The sequence below is a fragment of the Bos javanicus genome, chromosome 17 (genome assembly GCF_032452875.1).
Source record: "Bos javanicus breed banteng chromosome 17, ARS-OSU_banteng_1.0, whole genome shotgun sequence".
NCBI classification, from domain to species: Eukaryota; Metazoa; Chordata; class Mammalia; order Artiodactyla; family Bovidae; genus Bos; species Bos javanicus.
In genome coordinates this window covers 13,919,305-13,941,311 of record NC_083884.1, presented here as the reverse complement: position 1 = coordinate 13,941,311, position 22,007 = coordinate 13,919,305, and the positions used below count along the sequence as shown (strand labels likewise).

General features: G+C 38.1%; 1 protein-coding gene and 1 long non-coding RNA gene across 2 annotated transcripts in view; both read left to right on the top strand.

Annotated features, from left to right (window-relative positions):
- The window catches only part of HHIP (hedgehog interacting protein), a 117,354-nt gene extending 96,366 nt beyond the window's left edge, over positions 1–20,988 (top strand). The window contains exons 12-13 of the mRNA XM_061384097.1: positions 10,303–10,451; positions 14,296–20,988. Coding sequence (XP_061240081.1) covers positions 10,303–10,451; positions 14,296–14,489 — 343 coding nt within the window. The 3' untranslated portion in view covers positions 14,490–20,988. The remainder of the gene's footprint in view (positions 1–10,302; positions 10,452–14,295) is intronic.
- Positions 7,696–9,099, top strand: LOC133228556 (uncharacterized). Its single transcript, XR_009730254.1, has 2 exons — positions 7,696–7,829; positions 8,092–9,099. It is a non-coding gene; the product is annotated as an uncharacterized LOC133228556 (long non-coding RNA).
- Positions 20,989–22,007: the final 1,019 nt, after the last annotated feature.

Below are 22,007 nucleotides of genomic sequence, written 5' to 3'. Positions count from 1 at the left end.
GGGATGATAGAAGATGAGATGGTTGAATGGCATCACTGATTCAATAGACATGAGTTTGAGCAAAGGTGAAGACAGGGAGATGGTGAAGGACAGGGAAGACTGGGGTGCTGCAGTCCATGGGGTTGCAAAGAGTCAGACACAACTGAGTAACTGAACAACAATAGCACTAGGCAGTCCAACAAATATTGTTATATTAATGCATATATGTAGAATCTAGAAAAATGGTATAGATGATCTTATCTGAAAAGCAGAAATAGCGACACAGACATAGATAACAAAGGAGTGGGCACTGTGGGGGAACAAATGTGTGGACAGACTATGGACACTCCTATGTCTAAGTGATCATGTGCTCAGCAGTTAAGTCACGGACCTTAGAATAAAGTCAACCTTCCCTGGTGGCTCAGAGGGTAAAGTGTCTGCCCGCAATGCGGGAGACCTGGATTCAATCCCTGGGTCGGGAAGATCCCCTGGAGAAGGAAAAGGCAACCCCCTCTGGTACTGGAAAATCGCATGGACAGAGAAACCTGGTAGGCTACAGTCCATGGAGTCTCAAAGAGTTGGACACAACTGAGCGACTTCACTTTCGCTTGGCCCCAGAGCAAAGAGCCCAAGCCTAGCCCTGCTCTTCAGTGCCTTTCAGAACAGAAAAATGAGAAATTTTGAGAACAGAAAAATGCAGTGGTTTGAGAAATAAGGTAGAGCACTGGTTTTCCCATTCTAAATTTGAATTATAGAAATATACAGTACAAATTAATAATGTTTAATAAGATCAACAATGTATGTAACTTCAGAGGTATTCTTAAATTTGTTTTCTTTTCCTTCATTCCAATATCAGGGTTTACGGAGGACGTACATAAAAAGATTTTTCTAAGTGGCCTACATGTGATATAATATCAAAGAAGGCATTCCTTAAGAAGGAAATGAAAGCAAGTAGCTCTTAAAACATTCAATTTTTTGATAGATCTCAAATGGTACTTGAAAAATGTGGTTAGGAAATGTGTATTGCCCTCTATATAGCCATGAAGTCCTGTGAAACCAGTTTTGCATGATAACACAGAAACAGATTCCATAGTCTCTGTTCTCTGACCTGGAATAGGATTGCATTATGAATATATAAGATTCCTCACAGCCAAATTGAATTTGTATGGTGCATTATCATTTTAACAGGTGCTACAAAATGGTTATATGTAGTCGGAATCCAGGCTTCTACTCCTCATGGGTAAACTGACACCTTGAAAAGAGAAATGTCAACATGAAAAAGAAGAATTTAGTGACCACCCAAACCAAAAAAATTATCCAGACTGAAAATAAATAAAAATTCCTTTGTATGTTGACCTTGGAGAAGGATCCTAAAATGAGTATTTAAAAGATGACACAGTACTAATATACTAGTCCTCATTCCTATGCCTCAAGCTATACAAATGGGAAAATAGTAAAAATCTCACCAATCATGAGAAGTTTTCCATTTTCTTAATTTTTTTTTTTTTTTTGAGGCAAAAGTGCTGAGTCATGATTTTAGAACCTATGCACGTTTATGGATTATCACCTATGTATCCAAATGCTTGCAGAGTGAGGAGATCATTAAGCCATCAAATCTGGTGGTACAGGAAGGCTGCCTCCTTGGGCAGAGGTCATATTCCATCTAGTAAAGATTGCAGAATGTTCAGTCCTGGAAGCTCCTGACCACATTAATTTATGGCCCCCCATTAATCACCATTGGCTGGGAATGGCCCTAAATTAGAAAAGTCCCTCTGTAACTTGACTATGCATGTGAATCTTTTGATAAATTGAGTGAAGTGCAGGCTCTGATTCTATATGTCTGGGAGGGGCCTGAGATTCTACATTTCTGACAAACTCCTAGGTGGTGCTAAGGCTGTGTTCTGTGTCACAGTGAGTAATGAGGATTTAGACTTAACAGTTTTTCCTACCTCATGAGAATTGGAAGAAAACATGAAAATAGTTTGGCAAAAAAAAAGGGAGCTGCCATTAACTGAAATAGAGAAGCTCCTCCCTCCTTGTAGGAGGATCAGGATTGTGTGCATGCCAAGTCACTTCAGTCATGTCCGACTCTTTGCAAACCTATCAACTGTAGCCTTCTAGGCTCCTCTGTCCATGGGATTCTCCAGGCAAGAATACTGGAGTGGATTGCCATGCCCTCTTCCAGGGGATCTTTCTGACCTAGGAATTGAACCTGAATCTCTTATGTCACCTGCATTAGCAGGTGGGTTCTTTACCACCTGCACCACTTGGGAAGTCTGAGGGTCAAGACTGAGGTGTGGATATCAGAAGCTCAGTTTGGACTATGTAAATAATGCTGAAGTCACACATACTACAATTCTCCAATTGCAAATACTAGACTAGAAATATTTTCTCTATTCCTCCTTAGAATTTCCATTAGGATCCTTTTATTATTCCCCATTTTATAATTTTTGGGGTTCAGTGTTAAAGAACCCTTCTACCAATTCAGAAGATACAGGTTTGATCCCTAGATCAGGAAGATCCCTGGAGAAGGAATGGCAACCTACTCCTATATTCTTGCCTGGGAAAGCCCGTGGACAGAGGAGCCTGGCAGGCTACACTGCATGGAGTCACAAACAGTCAGACACAACTGAGTGACTAAACAACAACAATTGTATAATTTAATTTTCTACTTTCTATTATAAAGATGACTAGTTGCCAAAAAAAAAAAGGAAAATAGTTTTGCAAAGGTTTTAGTTGTAAGGGATCACTTTTCCATGTGTCCCAACATGAATGTGGATAAAGGAATAAGGGAATTCCCTGGTGGTCTAGTGGTTAGGACTCTGCTCTCTGACTGTTGAGGGCCTGAGTTTGATCCCCACTCAGGGAAATAAGATTCCACAAGAAAAAAAAAAAGAGTAAGACAGTTCTTACATCACCTCCTAAATCACCTCAAGCAGAACACTGTCTAAGAGAAGCTGAAGAATGAGCACATCTTCTGAAACTTTCAACGATTCAGAATCTTATAAAAGAGTATTACTCGTGATCAGTGTACCTTGTTTTATAATAACATGAATTTAAAATCTGAACCCCTTAAAAAAATTTCAGAATGAACACTTCACTTTTTGTAAAAGACACAATAGATCGGTCTCTGCAGCACTCACTCTGAAGATCAGGCCTGCTACGACAGATCTTATCCCTGTGCGTCCATACAGATGGATAGAGACTTCCCATTGATTGAGTCAGTCACTTATTAAATTAAAGATCCTAAAATTAAAATCATTCTTTAACCCACTACACAGAGACAGTCACCATTGGCCTTACTATTCACAAAAAATCATCATGATATGATGTGTGTTATAAATTACTTGGGTTTCTCAATTTTCTCCTTTATTTCAAGAAAGTATCTAAAGCTTTGTACTACTACACAAAATGAATCAAAGTAGATTTCTAAGAAAATGTCTTACATTTCTGGAAACAATGCTTTTATAGATTAGGAAATGTTGGGTAGTTTTCTGTTCTAACCCTTTAGTGTTTCATTATTTGTCATGTGTAAAGGGATTAGGAAATGTGTTTTTCTAATTAGGAAATTTAAATTAAATTTCTGAGAATTATGGAGAATAACTGTCAACAAATGGACACCATATATTCTTTATTAAAAACTTAAATATCTTCTTAGGTAAGTTTCTGTTTTGAAAGCTATCTCAGACTTCATTCAGTAGATGTAAGGGTCTAAAAGTTTAAAAAATAATTGTTTAAAAGGAGAATACTATTTAAGCAATTCTTATTAAGGCTATATTAAAATGCCCAAATTCCTGGTTCAATAAAAATTAAGAGTGAAAAATGAGTGTATCTATCACAGGTATATACTCTAGATTTGTGTTTAGATCCCATGTAGGTGTGTATATGTAATAATTTTGAAATACGAGATGGTCTATTTCAAGGTGACAATAAAGTTCACATTTACTTCTTCTATTCCCTTTTCTTAATTCTTATTTATTCCATGTAAAGGAAACTTCCTTCTTTCAATGGAAGGAAGAAATGTCCCTAGAACAAAGAGTATGTGTGGAGAAAAGAAATGGTTGAGCTCTCCAACAATCTTTGTCAGGCTTTGTCAAATATATTATTAGAAAAATGAATTTTGATGTGTTGACTTAATTCCCAACTGGAGGAGAAAATAATCTTATCTCTTTATGTCTTGCTTACTTTTTAGCCTGTTGTTTATTTGTTATAATTATAATTAGTGTAAAAATGCTTTATTTAAAGTGAATTTAATTGTGTCTTGGAAGAATTTTTTAAGACTTGAGTTAATTTAGGCAACAGAAGGAAATACAATGAATTTAGTTTTATGCTTATGATATAAAAGTGTAGTGGTACAGTTTTAATCATATGCCTCCCCTAAATTGTCTGTTCCTAATATCATCACTCAACAGAATTTTAAGGAACCAAACACCCTTTTAAAATTACACTCATTTCATTCATTCAGCAGATTTTTAATAAGCATCCTGCATGTGCTATGCACTCTTATGGGTCCTGAAAGGACACAAGAGAAGAGAGGGAATTATTGGTCTTCATGGAATTTATATTCTAGATTTGAAAGTTTCTACTGTATGCATTTAGTTCAATAAACATATTGAAATTCCATGGTCTTTTCCTACCTCCTAGGACTGTAAGTAGTTGAGGAGATAAAATACTTGGGTAGCTTAAATATCATCTTTCTGTCGTATCCCTCAACCCTAAATTAATTGCGCCCTCGTCTGTATTCCTGATGACTTCCTATGCCCTCTGTCATAGCAAAGATCCTACTGCCTCACACTTTGGTGTTCGCCTGTCTGCCCCACAGTGGTCTCCATGAGGACCAGGATTCTGTTTTGTTTTTGTCTTCTCCCCATGAAGGGTATAGTGCGTGGCAATCAGTGGCTGGACTCGAAGAGGACTGCATGTACAGATTTTGCCCTCAGAAAGCTTATATCAATGGGGAAGGGAAAGAAGAACTAGGACTCCTCATTCCTTAAGGAAAGTGAGGTCCAATAAGTGATGGGCTATGTTTGATGTACATTTTCATGTTCAAGGGTTCCCAATAGAATAATAGTTTAAAGGGAAGGGAGGGGCGGATTTTAACATGCTAAGTGAGGAATGTTAGTTGTCAACTTCATAAAAGAATAAAGTTATTTTTGTAGGTAATTAAATAAAAATTTAAGGGAACCATGTTTATATATGACAGCCACACAGTCTTATATAAACTAAACAAGCCCAAGCATGAAGCGATCGCATCTGCAGATAGATAAGCATTTGCTCTATCTTAAGCAAAATTAAAAAAAAAAAATCAGAATTCCCTCCATAATCTGAGTTTACACACATTTGAATGTTTGGTGAAAATCAATCAAACTGTCTAATTGGAGGATCAGCGGGGAAACAAGGATCAGATATCCTGCCCTGAAAAACCATGCTTGTGAATCCCTGTGCATCCGACTGCCGTATCTGTTCCCAGTGCACGTGGCTCAGTGACCCTATACTTTGCTTCAGACAGGCAACATCTTCTGGTTGTAGCTGTTTGATCGAAGTCATTCTTGATCACATGGTGTCTTGTCTTTAGATGCATCTGCTCAGGTGTAAACCATATAATCAAGTAGCATGTGAGCTATGTTGACTGCACATTTTCCATTGCATGTAACATATTCCTGACACACTGTACTTCTGGGTCTCTTTTCTTGAATAAATTGGAAAGGGCATGAACAAATGAAGTGAAACAAAAATCATTAGTTCACACGTAACATTTGTTCATTAGTAACAAATGAAGTGAAAATGAAAATCAATCATTCGTGTTTGACTCTTAGCAACCCTATGGACTATACAATCCATGGAATTCTCTAGGCCAGAATAGTGGAGTGGGTAGCCTTTCCCTTCTCCAGGGCATCTTTCCAACCCAGGGATCGAACCCGTCTCCCACATTACAGGTGGGTTCTTTACCAGCTGAGCCACGAGGGAAATCCAAGAATACTGGAGTGGGTAGCCTAAATAGAATTGGATAAATAGAATCTCAGTTGCCAGGAAAATGTGAACAATACCTGTTCACCAAATATCACTCAGTAAATGTGGTGATCTGTAATTCAGAAGAACATCATGACTTCTGAGAAACTGCTCTTCTGATGGTCAAAATGCCACCGTAGTATCTCAAACAAAATAAGAATTTTATGTGAGGGAAAAATTGAGCAGACTTGGGCTATTCAAAATAAGAAGGCAAAGATTTTTCCCTCACTTTCCTTGGCCATTTAATGTTTTCTCCACCATATCACCCTCTGCCCTTACTCCCAGAAAGACTTCTTTGGGGCAGGGAGTGGTGGGGAGAGACAAGGAAGATATTAGTGTGTTCAGAGTGAAAATGTAGAATGTCTTAAGTACCTTCACATAAACTGGACCATTTCTAGATTTAAATAAAAGGGTGAGTCAATTTAAGGGAGTTTTCTGAATTGTCACAATAGTTGCAAAAATCAGTAATTTATTTTAAAAAATGTTTATTTTATATTGGAGTATGGTTGATCATGCGAAGAGCTGACTCATTGGAAAAGACTGATGCTGGGAGGGATTGGGGGCAGGAGGAGAAGGGGGCAACAGAGGATGAGATGGCTGGATGGCATCACTGACTCAATGGACGTGAGTCTGAGTGAACTCGGGGAGTTGGTGATGGACAGGGAGGCCTGGCGTGCTTCGATTCATGGGGTCACAAAGAGTCGGACACGACTGAGCGACTGAACTGAACTGAACGGAACTGATGGTTGATCAACAATGTTGTGTTCATTTCAGGTGTACAGCAAAGGGATTCAGTTCTACATATATATGTATCTATTCTCTTTCAAATTCTTTTCTCATTTAGAATATTGCAGAATATTGAGCAGAATTCCCTGTGCTATCCATTAGGTTCGTATTAGATATCTGTTTTATATATAGCAGTGCATACATGTTCATCCCAAACAACACTTTCAACAGAGAGTGGGTTTTAATTGGAGAGAAGAGCTAAAGAAGTCACTGGATATTTTAAATATGGTTTTGAGTCATTGTAGAAACAGTCTCAGATCAGACCTCAAATTATTATCACAGTTCACATTGCCATGGGGCATAACAAGATAACCTGTCTCAAAAAAACTAAGGCTGCGGGGCCTAATTATTTGCTTCTCTCAGAAAGCTGTATCATTTAGCTCTGTGGTGGTCCTGACCCATAATTATCACCTTCTTTGTTATGGTACTTAAGGACTCCAACTGACTTGGCCTTCTTCATGGTGGTGATTTGACTGGTGATGAAGCGTTTGTTTACATTCCTTCCCTGAAAAGAGCTTTCTCACCACACTGAGGCGCAGGTAGAGGTGACTGATAGCAAAGGGCCATTGCAAATTTTTTCTCAAAGATGAGGTCATGAGCAGTTGGGATCATGCTTCTAGCCTGAACCGCCTTGAAAGATAACCTCTCACTCAAAAACATGAAGACTTATGACAATTTTCTGGAGGCAGCTTGGTCCTTCTTTAAATGATGGCAGTTGTCGAGCAGTTAAAACAAAGTCTGTGACTTTTTAAGTGACAGATAAGATACTTTTGTTTGCTACTATTAGCATTCTTTTTCTTTATAGCAGGATAAAGTAAAATTATAAAAATATGTATGTACACATATACACATACGTATATAAAAATCTCTCAATTTAGATCATTTATTGCATAGAGAGTTTAAACTTTGAGTCCAAGGAGCGCGAGACTTCGCTTTGGAGGGGTGCATGTGTTCGTGCTCTAAAGCTGATGCGACTTGGTGCGAGATCGTCGCTAGTAGGCTGGCCTGCAGTGACCTGCCGTCTCCCCGGCCCCTCTCCCGTTTCCAGAGCCGTGGTCAGCATCCCGGAGCCTCCTGATCTTATGACTCATAGTCATGGGAGTGGATATGTAGTCAACGAGGCGACCACTGGGTGGGGAATGGGGGAGTGTCTGACCGGAAAACTTTGATCTATGGTTGCCCGCTTCCCTCCCAGTCTCACTTCCGCCGTATTTACGTCGGCCTTCGGAGCACTCGTATAGTTGCCTGAAACACATCAGGGGACAGAAGGGAGATAAAAATGTCCCTCTTCCCGGGTTGTGGTTTGCTTTCCTTAAGGTACAACACCGTGGCTGGGGGTGTGGGTGGGAGAGAACCTGAGCTCCGAGGAAAGTCAAGGTGGAGCCTAAAGCCCTCTAGAAGAAGGTAAGGGATTGATTAAGCAAACCAAGGTATTACAATTGCATGGCCTCTTAGGCTAATCTGATAATAAGCAGTATTTTTTACCGATGTTCGCCAGGCAAATGGTAACGCACATGTATGTACATTGTTTATATATATAATTGGTTTATACGCAATACTACAGAGCTGGCTACATTTTGTTGACTATGTATCAAGTCTCAAAGGGAACTAAAGGTTCCGGCCTCTTCTTTTTAGTCCTCTGAGGATCCTGAGGTCTAGGGATTGAGTACTTCAGGAACAGTTGCCTTTCGGACTGTGAGAGGAACTGGGGCTCTCTGAGCCCCAGATTCCATTATTTCCAAGGGGTAAGGAGTGAGGCTGCCAATTGTCTGTCTCTGGTGTGAATGCTACTTTTTCCAGAGATCTTGACCAAGCTGGTTACTGCATTAAACTTGAGGGCCCCAAATCAGAAATAAAGATGAGGGTTAGAGCAGTTGGAGAAGAGGAGGAAACTGCCTGTTGTGTGCTAGATACTGCTTTTAACATGTGCTAGGGGAGGCCTGGCGTATTGCGATTCATGGGGTCGCAAAGAGTCGGACACGACTGAGCGACTGAATTGAACTGAGACACTGCCTTTTCTCGTCTGCAAAATGGAATCACATATTTAAGAACTGTCGAGTAAAAAAGTGAAGTGATGAGCTTGTTTTTATGCTTTTGTCCACTGGATTCCAAAAAACCTTTGGTCCTATTTCCACTGTCTCACGACTAGGAGAAAATCTTGGAGAAAGAAAATCTTAGTTCTTGCGCCTAGAAATGGCAACCCACTCCAGTGTTCTTGCCTGGAGAATCCCAGGGACGGGGGAGCCTGGTGGGCTTCAGTCTATGGGTCGCACAGAGTCGGACACGACTGAAGCGACTTAGCAGCGCCTAGTCAAGTGGAGGAAAATTGGGACCTGAGGCTCCCCCTGGTGGTCTTTGTTATTCTTTGCGCAGTCAACCCTCTGAAGCTCCTTTAATACCTAAAATCCCACCCCTTTCGCGGCGCGTGAATCTCGAATCCCCATTGGCCGGGTGGGGACCCGCGGCGGAAATATAAAAAAGAATAAAATTAACAAAAAAATAAAAAAATAAAAAAAAATAAACTTTGAGTCCAGAAACACACATGTATTATTTATGTCCTTTCAAGACCAGTCATTCTGGGAAAAAGTATCTCAAAAGAAACATGAAAATGAAATAAAAAGCAATTTCAAAGCTTTTTAGGCTACAAGCACTCATTTTAATGACTGCCTTCAGCCCCCTAATATTGCCAAATATCCCTATTTTTTCTCTTCCTAAAAACTTTTGGAAGTGAAGTGAAGTTGCTCAGTCGTGTCCAACCCTTTGCGACCCCATGGACTGTAGCCTATCAGGCTCCTCTGTCCATGGGGTTTTCCAGGCAAGAATACTGGAGTGGGTTGCCATTTCCTTCTCCAGGGATCTTCCCCACCCAGGGATCGAACCCGGGTCTCCCACATTGTAGGCAGACGCTTTTACCAGCTGAGCCACCAGGGTTAGTTTGGAGTCCTAGAGGAAAAAAAATATCCATATATCTTCATTTTTTTAATTGTAATTGCTAGGAATTCTTAGATGCCAAAAAATTGTGTGTGTGCTCAGTCGCTTCAGTCATGTCCCGCTCTTTGTGACCCCATGCACTGCAGCCCACCAGGCTCCTCTGTCCATAGAATTCTCCAGGCAAGAATACTGGTATGGGTTGTTATTTCCTTCTCCAGGGGATCTTCCCCACCCAGGGATCAATCCCGCATCTCACTGCATTCCTGCACTGCAGGCGGATTCTCTACCACTGAGCCACCAGGGAAGCCCCACCAAAATATTGGTGTAATGTAATTACATTTTTAATCAATGAATCTTGATCGTGATAAAGTTTCTTAACCATGTTTAATGTGTTCCCTTTGATTCAAAACTGGTTATTTTGTTTTCTCATGGGTGTATGTTTTCTTAGAAAGTCGACGACCTTTCTGTCTGAGTGACTTAAAAGAAGAATTTCCATAGAAAGGAAGAGACATGCTTTGTAAGCTACACAATCACTTGATTTTATCCCAGTGCTGATTTTCAACCAAAATGCACTTTTGATTTTGTCTTTTGATGCAGACCTCTGATGCCTGAGGAATGCAGGGCTGTGGTCCAGCCCGCCCAGACCCTAACATCCGAGTGCTCCCGGCTCTGTCGGAATGGCTACTGCACCCCTACGGGAACGTGCTGCTGCAGTCCCGGCTGGGAAGGGGACTTCTGCAGAATCGGTTAGTATTTCTGTTGTCCCTGGGAAAGAGAGGGCATGGGACAGCCTCTAGGAACTCAAGACCTTACGTTAGTTATTTTTTCTAGAATGATCTAACGTTCAGAGCTGTAGCCATTTACTGAAAAATAGAGTGACCCTATGATCCAACATGCCACTTCTAAGTATTTATCTAAAGTAACTGAAAAAAGGACTTCAAAGAGCTATTTCTACTTGCACACCCATGTTTATAGCAACATTATTCACAGTAGCCAAAATATGGAAACAATGTAAGTGACTGTCAATGGATAAAGAAGATGTTATACACACAGGTGACTATTATTCAGCCGTGTAGGAAATCTTGCCATTCCTGACAACACGGAGATAGACTTTGAGTACAGTATCTTAAGTGAAAAAGCCAGACAGTAGATAAATTCTACATGATATCACGTATATGTGGAATTTGTTTTTTTAAACGTCAAACTCATAAAAACAGAAAAGTGGTTGCCAGGGGCTAGGGGTGGGGGAAATAGGGAGAGGCTGATAAAAGGGCATGAACTTTTCAGCTATAGCATGAAAAGGGGAAATGCCCCAGAGGTCAAGTGCTTAGGACTTCAAGCTTCCTGGGTGCTCAGGTTCGATCCCTGCTCCAGGAACTAAGATCCCACAAACCGAGAAGTACAGTCCCCCCACAGAATAAGGCGAATAAGATAAAACTGTAGCCATTTACAGTAACAGTAATGCTCAGCTCGTTTCTGAATTTATACATGAAGACATTGCCATTTTCCTGATGTAAATAATTCATTTATATAAGTTAGTTATAAAGATAATTGACTTCTTTCACAAAATCAAAAGTGAAAACAGCCCAACCAGATCATCCTTGTGGGCTTTCAGTCCCAGATTTGAGATTTCAAACCTGTGGACTCACTGGAAAAGACCCTGATGCTGGGAAAGATTGAAGACAGGAGGATAAGAGGGTGACAGAGGATGAGATGGCTGGATGGCATCATTGACTCCATGGACGTGCGTCTGAGCAAACTCCTGGAGATTAGTGAAGGACCAGGAAGCCTTGTGTGCTGCAGTCCATGGGGTCGCAAAGAATCAGACACAACTGAGCGACCAAACAACAGCAGCAATGACCTGTGTGTACAGACGCCCTTTCTGAGTGCCAGAATTTTTCAGAGACTCCATATAGGCCCTCCCTTGATTTGTTGCTTGCTTTCTTGCTACAGTGCACTAAAATGGGGGTTTTCAGTTGGTGCTTTTATAGGAAAGGGGAAAATGCAGTTATCTAGAGTCATTTCAGAGAAGGTGATGGCACCCCACTCCAGTACTCTTGCCTGGAAAATCCCATGGACAGAGGAGCCTGGTAGGCTGCAGTTCATGGGGTCGCGAAGAGTCAGACACGACTGAGCGACTTCACCTTCACTTTTCACTTCATGCATTGGAGAAGGAAATGGCAACCCACTCCAGTGTTCTTGCCTGGAGAATCCCAGGGACAGCAGAGCCTGGTGGGCTGTTGTCTCTGGGGTCGCACAGAGTCGGACGCGACTGAAGCGACTTAGCAGCAGCAGCAGAGTCATTTTATGAGATTTTCTTCATTCTTTTTGCCACTCCCTTGTTGACCATCAGCTAGGTGTGCAGCCGCTCAGAGAGCAAAGGAGTTTCAATCCAGGGTTATTCTATCCTTTAACTTGTGACTTCCACAAATACACCCAGTTGTGTTTAAATTCTACCTGTTGTGAAGACAGTTAGATTAATTTAGAGACCTAGAGTTTAAGGTGGATATGTTGAAAGAACGTTTTCAATAACCAGCATATACGTGTTATTTACAAAAGATTTCAAACATTAAAGTCTCTCTTGCTGATGAAATTCTAAGTCCCATGTTAATATTTAAAAGTATCAATCATTCATAAAGGCCATCTCTCTTTACTCTAAACATGTATTTGTTTCAAAATACTATAGCCATACATTGCTTACTTTATATATTGTCAAAATAAAGTAGACAGTATTTAAAGTCACATAGACAATATCCATTTTAAGCTTAAATTACTTCAGTACTAACAGTATTATGTGACTGATTGATACCATGGTTACGTATCTAGGAAAAAGGTATCATAATTGAAACAACAGAAATAAAATAATTACATTATTTAAAACAAATATTCATATTCTATATTTTTTCATTAGTTGGCCAAAAAATGAGGATCAGTGTTTAAATGCAATAATATTCTAATTCCTGATGATATCTCTTCCCCCTGCTTCCTCTGATACTTGATATCTTTTCTCTCGACTTCTTTTACCTGGTGTCCATTCTGTCTTATCCCTTACTTATATTTTGCTTATATTTGACTCTTAAGTCACCTCAAGTCATTGGATAAGAAAAAATTTTTGAATAAGAAAATTTTGAATAAGAAAAAAAAAAACAATATGTTAGGCTGAGGGTAAACATAATTTTGAATATAGGTAGCTTCATATATACCATATATGATAACAATATATGATATAAATGAAATAATAATATATGATATAAATGAAAATTTATATTTTCATAAATTATTTTTCATCTTTTCACTAAATCAGTTTAAATACTTGGAATATATAAGATTAAACCAGAATCATTTTATTAAAATAATATATTTTTTTGGTATTTTTGACCCAACCAAGAACTTTTTTCATATACTCACATAGTTTGCTCATCTCCCACAAATTTAAAAGACTATTGTAGTCTATTTTCTCCGTGTTGTTTCTTTCCCATATACCAGCCACAGACCCCTGGATTTTTATTAATGCACTGGAAAAGGTTAAAAGAACTATCCCTGAGAAGTATAAGGATATGTATTCAAGGAATTTGATTCTATCTACAGTGGCTGCACACCCCACATTCATCCTATCAGTAAGAGACTAAGTTACAGGCTCAGTTTTATGTCTCCACCTCATTTTAACAGTAAATCTTTCCCTTCCCTACCTATATTGTAGTGGTAAACATTCTTTTCTGAGGCAGTCCTGTGCTGTAGAGTACCCTGAAAAGGATTGCTCAAAACATCTTTCACTGGGCAACCTTACTACCCCCAAGAAAGGGCTTCAGGGTGTAATCAGAAATGAGACATATACCGTGCACCCTCTGGGAACAAGGAAAGGGAAGAATCCAAGGGAATCCACATAATGGATCCTCCCTCCAGCCAAAATAAAAAACTAACCATTTCTTGCTGTCAAACTGTTGATATTCTAGCCTCTGGGTCTTTCTCTCTGGCCATGCCCTTCCCACCGTGAGGTCCTCCTAACCTGAGGAGGAATGGAAACCAGAGGTACTTGGAAGACATTCTGTTGGAGATGCCCTAGGGAAACAGAAGTTTTAAAGAACTGAAATTCTTGTTTCGATGTTGTTGTTCAGTCACTAAGTTATGTCCAGCTCTTTGCGACCTGCATGGACTGCTTCGCGCCAGGCTTCCCTGTCCTTCACTATCTCCCAGAGCTTGCTCAAATTCATGTCCACTGAGTCGGGTGATGCCATCCAACCATCTCGTCCTCTGTTGTTCCCTTCTCCTCCTGCCTTCAGCCTTTCCCAGCATCAGGGTCCTTGTTTTACATAAAGTCCATTCCATAATGGATTGAAATTGTTTCCCGTGATCTGGGTGATCCGCTTCTCTAGAAATATCTCCCGCTGTCTGCTGCATTCTGGCCCCCAAATAATTGGAAGTCTAAAATCTTCTTTCTTTGTATTTATCAGCTTTGGGGTCATTTTGGGACTGCTCTTCCCCTCTTTCCCTCCCTTCCCTCACTCATCAAATATTTATTGGCCTCATATTCTGCGCCGTTTCTGACCTACAGAATGGAACGTGATTGTATTGCTCTATTTTTTCTTCCAGCGAAATGTGAGCCAGCGTGTTGCCACGGTGGTGTCTGTGTTAGACCCAACAAGTGCCTCTGTAAAAAAGGATATCTTGGTGCTCAGTGTGAACAAGTGGACAGAAACCTCCGCAGAGTGACCAGGGCAGGTATTCTTGATCAGATCATTGACATGACATCTTATTTGCTGGATCTAACAAGTTACATTGTATAGTTTCTGGGACTGTTTGACTATTCCTTTCCAGTGGGCATTTATTTTTTTATCCTGTCATTAAAAAGAACAACTGTTATCTTGCTACACACTCCTGTGATTTCATTTTCTTTGATTAATTTAAAAGTCATTTCCAGAAATGTGCAGGTCTTGTGTGTGTATATTGGCATGTTTGTTCACATATGCACATATACACACACACTCAAAACCCCTATGCGTGTGGTTGCATAACAGATGGGTTTTAAAAATATGTATTTCCTTGCGTGGAGTAATTTCCCCGGAAATTCCATTGTAAATTGGTAACGGCATTTTTATGTCACCAGAAGAGATTATTTGACTTCCCAGGAATTTTCTGTCTGTAATCACTGAAGTCTACTTCAATGGAGTTTTAAAACATTACTGTGCAATCTGATGGATTGAATTTTAAAAGGCCATATTTTTATATTAATATTAAAGGATTATAATATGAGAGAATGTTTCAGCCCTGATTAATTTCTAAGTGGGCAATGGTATAAAATTGTAATCTGCATTTTTATCAATGTATCCAATTATAGAATGTTAACGCACTTACCTTTTTATTGGCAGAGAAATCTGGTTACTCTAGCTTAATTTCAAGATCGTTTTCAAGTGTTTTCAATTAAATCATAACAGCATATTCTAAAACCAATCTTCCTAAAAGGTCTGCTTTTATTGTATAGTTTATTTAACAATAGGCACCGGGTTTGTGTTACATATTTATATTTTTTATTTTATTTTTATAATATAGACATCACCTAGATGAAACACCTTTACCCTGTCCTGTAAAATACTAAAGTTACATTTTTCACCAACTTAATTGGAAAGAAGGGGAGTGAGAAAGCAAACAGCCTTTAATGTGCTGTGGATCTAATCTAGCAATGTATCCTTGTGCCAACATGTAATCATTAACGACGGATGAAAAAGCAAGAAAACAGCCACTCATTATAAAATTCCAGCACTAAACATTCGTAAAATGCTTTTCACCATAGCAAGCCTGTCAGAGAGTATATGTGATTAGAATGTTGTGGGTTTCACACTGAATCGAACCTCACTGGAAAAAGAGTTCACTCGTTTTGAACAAATCTTGCCTATGTAAGCTGTCACTTGTACGAATTTTTAATATGCTCATTCTTGCCAAATATGACTTTTAATGTGTACATTCCTTCAGAACTCAATGAAAATCCTCTCCGGTTCATGTATGAATAAATATCCTGTAAATGTTCTTTTGGGTTTTTCAAGAAATACCATGTTCTAACTTAAACTGCAGAAACTCAGGTAGACGCTTCTCTTCGTGGTTTTTGAAGTCAGCGTGCCATGTTTGGATTATAAAGAATTATCAGGACATTTTGCACCTCTGAAGAAACATCGACTCATGACACGTGGGCCCCCACTTTCGGTTGCCCTTCTTTAACATCTGTCCCTCCAGAGTCTAAATTGTAGAGCAGGGCAGATTATACAACACAGATTGACTTCCCAAACCTGCTCCTTACCTTTAAGAACAGAAGCGTCAATTTAAAAAATAAACAAAACCTTGCAACTCGTATTTGTTTATTGTTGGAAAGCGAGAGATTTGCAATGAAAGCACAGGGAGAAACCACCAAGTAGAAAGTTTGGTTAAGTACCCTGTTCTTGTCTGCCATATATGATTGCTTAAGTTTCAAGTGACCTCATGCCCAATGGAAATGGGTTGACAAGCCTTGGTTCAGTGCTTAGTGAACAATAGCCTGCATTAAAAAGTGCATGCATAATTTTGCACAATTTAGATTTCAATGGACAGTCTATTCAAAGAAATCTCAGGATTAAATGAGCATGGAGACCAAATTGCCCTCTTACCCCAGAAAAGGGGTGGTCCCTTCTAGTCACACGAACACTTCATTGGCCCAACAGTGTGGCAAATCTTGCGGTGAACCCTGCCGTAGCCCGCATCTGTAGGTTAATAGCAGTCTTTTGTCCCTGTGGCTTTCTCTTCATGGCCCTTTTACTGAATTCCATCACAGAAAGTTTTACAATTAAAAAAAAAAATGTCCTGACAACCATTTTTGTAAATGGACCCTACCATCTCCTCATCTCTTATTCAACGTGGGTGACATTCACAAAATGTGAGCTTCTTGTGAGGGAGCCAGCTGTCTAAATCTGTCAAATCGTGCAGTTTTATTACACATTCTCCTGTTCATAGTTTCACTGAAAACAATAAGGATACTGCCATATATTCAGCCAAATTCAAAAAAAACACAAAACAGCATTTTTTCTGACATCTTGAATCTTTCCATCTTTTCCAAAAGAATCTTTATAAAAGAAAAGATGTTCTATTGCCATTAGTTCTATTTAAAAATATCTAGATTAAATTGACCAGACCCAGCTTTTTTTTAGATAGTCCTTTCCCAAGCGAAAGACTTTCAAATGACTTAGAAAAACATATGTACTCCAGGTATCATTGCCTTTTCTATGGGGAGTCATTAGAATAAAAGATCAAAATTTTCTAAAAAGAAAACAGATCTACTACATTAAACCCCAGCAAATACAGTCATTGGAATCATTTCTTTCTGTTCCTAGGAAAGAAGTAAATAGCAAAGGCAGATTAATACCTACATATTTTAAACTAAGTGATCCTTTCAAAAAAAACTTTTGACCTTTCCTTTCAAGTAGATTTTAAACATATATGTGACTGAGAATGATCTTAAATAATTCATGATGAGAGGCAAGTAGGAATTGGTTAAAAAGTATGAGCTAGGGAAAAATAATTGTTTCATCACATGAATGGCAATATCTACTCAGTAAAAAAGCACATAATCAAAATGAAAGAAAATGTCCTCTGTATGAATATAGATGTGGGAGATAAAGATACAATAAACATAAAAATGTAAATTATTATTCCTTTTTTCCATTCTAGAGCTTAAGCTTTGGGGATCAATTTAATGTAAAATGCTATGATGGTAGTTATAAAGAGTTGAGGCAAAATATTTTCTGCCACTGCTTCTAACAAACTCTTGTTCTGGTTGATAGAACTTCGTTTTTTTGCTAGTTATTTGAAGTAATAAGAAGACAAATGAGTTGACACATCATTAAAGTGCAAAGAAGGGAAGATTTAAGAAACTTGAATAATGGTAAAAAGGACTTCCATCTCTAGCTTTCTTTTTGGAATTTCCCTTCAGTATGGCTATTGTAAAATATACCTTTTATCACAAAGAATACTCAGAAGTTTTCTCAGATTAATGGGCTATCTCATAAAGAAGAGCAAAGAAACCTACACATACAACTTAAATAGAAAGCCATTCTCCTTTTCATTTATATATTTAAGAGTAAGCACTTCTCTATTTATTTATTTGAAAATAATTACATAATAATGTACTAATAATTTTTAACAATTTTTTAATATTGTTTTTATCTCCAAATCATAAACTAAAAAGAAATCTACTAGGTTTAGGATCTTAGGTTAGATGCTGCATCTGGGGTCTTTCAAAGTACACATTAATTTAAACTGTATTAGTTTCTTTTAGTTTTGAAACATAAAAACTAAGACTAAATTTTTAAGAGGGAAAATAAGGTATATTATAGGCATTTATATTTGGCTGCTCGATAAAGTTTCTGAGCATCTCTAAAGAATGTTACCTATGATATCTTTCTCTCTCTTTTTTCTTCCCCCACCCCCATACATCCCTTTTCTTGTTAACCTCTCTCGTCTCTGTTTCTATTGGTTTTGACTAAACAAACATGTCCTCAGGACACTAATGAAGATATCCTGCAGCTTGCTACTGATTTTGCCTGAAAAATTCCTCTCCTAGTACCACATTTGTTCAAACTAAATCATAAAGAACAGTAGACAGTGATGAACAGACTAGACTGACCTATTGCAGTCATTGAAAGAAGTGACAAAAAGGAGTGCATGACTCCCAGCCTAGATGTCCCAGCTTGGCTGGGGTTCCAGCTTGGATGCTAGAAAGAACGTCCCCAGTCCAACGGTGTGAGTTAACAGTAAGGAAAGGTAGCGGCTATTTCCTTTTCAAACAACAACCATCTCTATGGATGGTTGAATAATCTTAAGACTATCCCAAATCAATGAGGAAAAAATGAAATAGTCCCTCAGTGGAGACTTCAGAATCTCTTTACCCCACCCTTGGAATGAAACATGAACTTGCAAAGAACTCAGACCAAAGTTCCATGCCTTGAAAATGTACCCATTTCTTTATTACCGCCAAGATACTGTTACTGTGACTATAGACAATACCTCTAGAAAGTTTCTCGTTAGAATATCCTAAAGAAATACATTCCATCTTACCTTCTTTCTCTTTATCACACAAACACAAATTAGTCATACCTCTTATAATCAATATGATGCAGAGAAGGTGAGCAACTGAATAAAAGAAGCATTTTGATATTAAAAATATAAAAAACATGACCATAAAACCTGCCGGACGTTAATCTTAACCAGTTGCAACACTTCTTGCTCTTAATAGCCACTCATTGGTTTTGGAAATTGTCTTAAAATAACTGTTTTGGGGAGTACAGTGTACTCAGGAGAGCGGGAGAAAGTGTTGTGCTATTTTCTTCTCAATCATAGTGATTATTTCCCTAGTGACTATGAAGAGATTTACTTATTTATCAGATGAGCTCTTTTGATACATTCTCTTTCTTTTGTATAAATCATCTACAAGTTGATTGAAAGCAATAAAAAATAATGATCCCTTCTATTAACATAAAGCTTAAGCTTAAAACTTGTCACTGCTTTTAACAACAACAAAAAAAATGATGCCAATTCAATATGAGTTCTCAGGTACATCTCACGTACATCACAAAGTCAGACATCACATTTTGGTCAGGGTATTTTTTTGCATATGTAGATTTTATATTACTTATACACAAGCAAATTAATATAAATGGTCAGTTATTTCAATTGACTATAATCTTTCAAGTTAAAAATTTTTTAACTTAAAAAAAGTTTTAACACAAGATAAAAAAAATAATATTAACAGGGATGGGAAATTCATAATCGCTAAAAAGAAAATAAGCTTTGTCTTCACAGTTAGAAACTAACTCTTGTACATTTCCCTTTGCACTAAAAAATAACTAGCCAAGAGTTTCCATTCACTGAACAATGTGTGATCAGATTTGGTGTAGTCTATGCCCAAAAGTGTGTTGGGTATTTTTTCACTTTATGTTCTTAAAATCAGAGACATGATTTTCATAGAATAAATTAGGAGTTTATGTATAGAACATAATACTATTAACACATTAATACATTCCATTCGTAATACTATTATTGAGAAATCAAACTGACAACCTTATATCAGGTATTTCCCACATCTCATTCAATTCATAGGACATTTTTGGACTTGCATTTCACCAAGAACTATGGGGTAACAAGATAAATGATACAGAGGTTCTATGAGATTTTTGGAGTTCATTCCCTAGGACATGCTAAAGAAGTCTATTTAAAAGAAACCCAGCTAATTAAAATAAAAAAAATTATCAAATCATTATAATTAATAAGCATAAAAGAAATTGGTAAAGAAACCATGTCTTTCCTGGCTTTATCTGTGATTAATTCTGTCCAGCTTTAAAGAATGGTTAACTTTATCTTTTAACTTTAGAATGGCTAAATTGTTTTAAGTTTTGCTTTTCCTAGCTGTTGATTTTTCTTTAGATTTTTGACAATTAGGGCAATTTGTCCGTAACCTTACTCGCAGAAGATACTTTGCTCGGATTTCTGTTAATAAGAGGCAGAAGACTGTGGGAACAAGTAACAAAAGCAGGTTAATATATGTACTAGTTGTTTTCTATAAATGTTCTTTGGAAAAGTAACACGCAAAGTCATTGGCTTAGATAATCCTTCTATATTTGCATTAATTTGACTTACTTTACCAAGTTATTATAATATTAGTTCTTTTTAATTGATCTTCTATTATTCAGCCATCCATCCATTCATTAATTTAACAAAGATTTATTGAAGTGCCCAGCACGATTTATGTACTATAGAAAAGGCAAGGATGTGTATAATGGGAGATTGTGAGCCCAGTGGGTACATTTGAAGCAGAAGACAGTAATCGCACCCAACTGCTCTAATTCAGTTCAACATCAAAATCCAGCAGTAATAGTACAGATGGCCTAAAATACATCTGTGTGTATCTGTATGTGTGCACACACCCATGTATATATATTTATCTATCTGTACAAACACTACATATGTATACACACTATCTATGTAATATATAATATATGTATAATGCATATAAATTCTAACAAGTGTATTTGTGTTATCTTTAAAATAGAACAATTGTATCTTGAAGTGATAAATGCAGAGAATTGGTTTTTATTGTTCATCTGTGGATTTAATGATTTTTAGGTGAAAAGGATGTTTAAGTGTATAATTTCTTTTCTTAATTTAATATATTTATGTAAATGCATGCCTGAAATTTGGTTAGATTGGCTGTGTTTGTGTCCTTTAACATGATCAAATGTATTAAACTTTATCTTATGATCTAATGTACATGTGCGATTTTAAAATTATTTTTTATTGTAGAATTTTTAAAGCTTAAGTATCCATATTGACTATATAAACACTGATTTTTTAAATATTCTATACTCAAACTTCTTGTTCAAACTATTCTTGCCTTTTTTCACTTTTCATGTTCTATTTTCAAAATTTTACTCCCCAAAATATACGGCAATGTTAAGGGTCAGTTTCATTGGGTACAAATATTGACTTAAATTTATAAGTTGTAAATGACTTAGATCTGATCCTTTAAAAAAAAGTAAAATATTAATCAGTGAAGGATGCAAAAGAGCAGTCAAGAGTCCTGAGAGAAAGAAGCACGTAGAAGAGGGGAGATGCGGAAAAAAGGCGATTGCAGATACCGTAAAACCTCGTTGACCTGGCCGTTTGGTTTCCAGTCAATTGTATCAAGAGTATTTGTACAAGGTCAGCTATGCTGTTTTGAACATGAATTAAAAATCTGCCAATATTCTTTAGAAGACCAAAATGCTTTCATCTCGATCTCCTTTCTTCCTGAACAAATACGTCCCTGACCGGCAGGTAAAGCTGTTTCCCTAGAAGAGAAGATTGTTCTGAGAAGAAAATGTGGTACAGGTGCTTGATTCACAGATAGAGTCCTCGAACTCAGGTTACTCTCCAGAAGTGTTAGGTTAGGCAAAGAAACTCCACGAAAAGCATCCCTTAGCTCATTCCTCAGTGGCCCATGCGTGCTAAGTCACTTTGATTGTGTCCAACTCTTTGTGACCCCACGGACTGTAGCCTACCAGGCTCCTCTGTCCATGGGCTTTCCCAGGCAAGAATACTGGAGTGGGTTGCTATGCCCTCCTCCGGGGGATCCTCCCAACCCAGGGTTCGAACCTCCATCTCTATGTCTCCTGCATTGGCAGGAGGTTCTTTACCACTAACTTCACCCAGGAAGCTCCCTCAATGGCCCAGGAAGCACAGAAGGTCTCTTTCCCTCAGCCACTGCCCTTCCACTTTTGAGACTCTGTCCCTGAGTCTCTTAATCACAA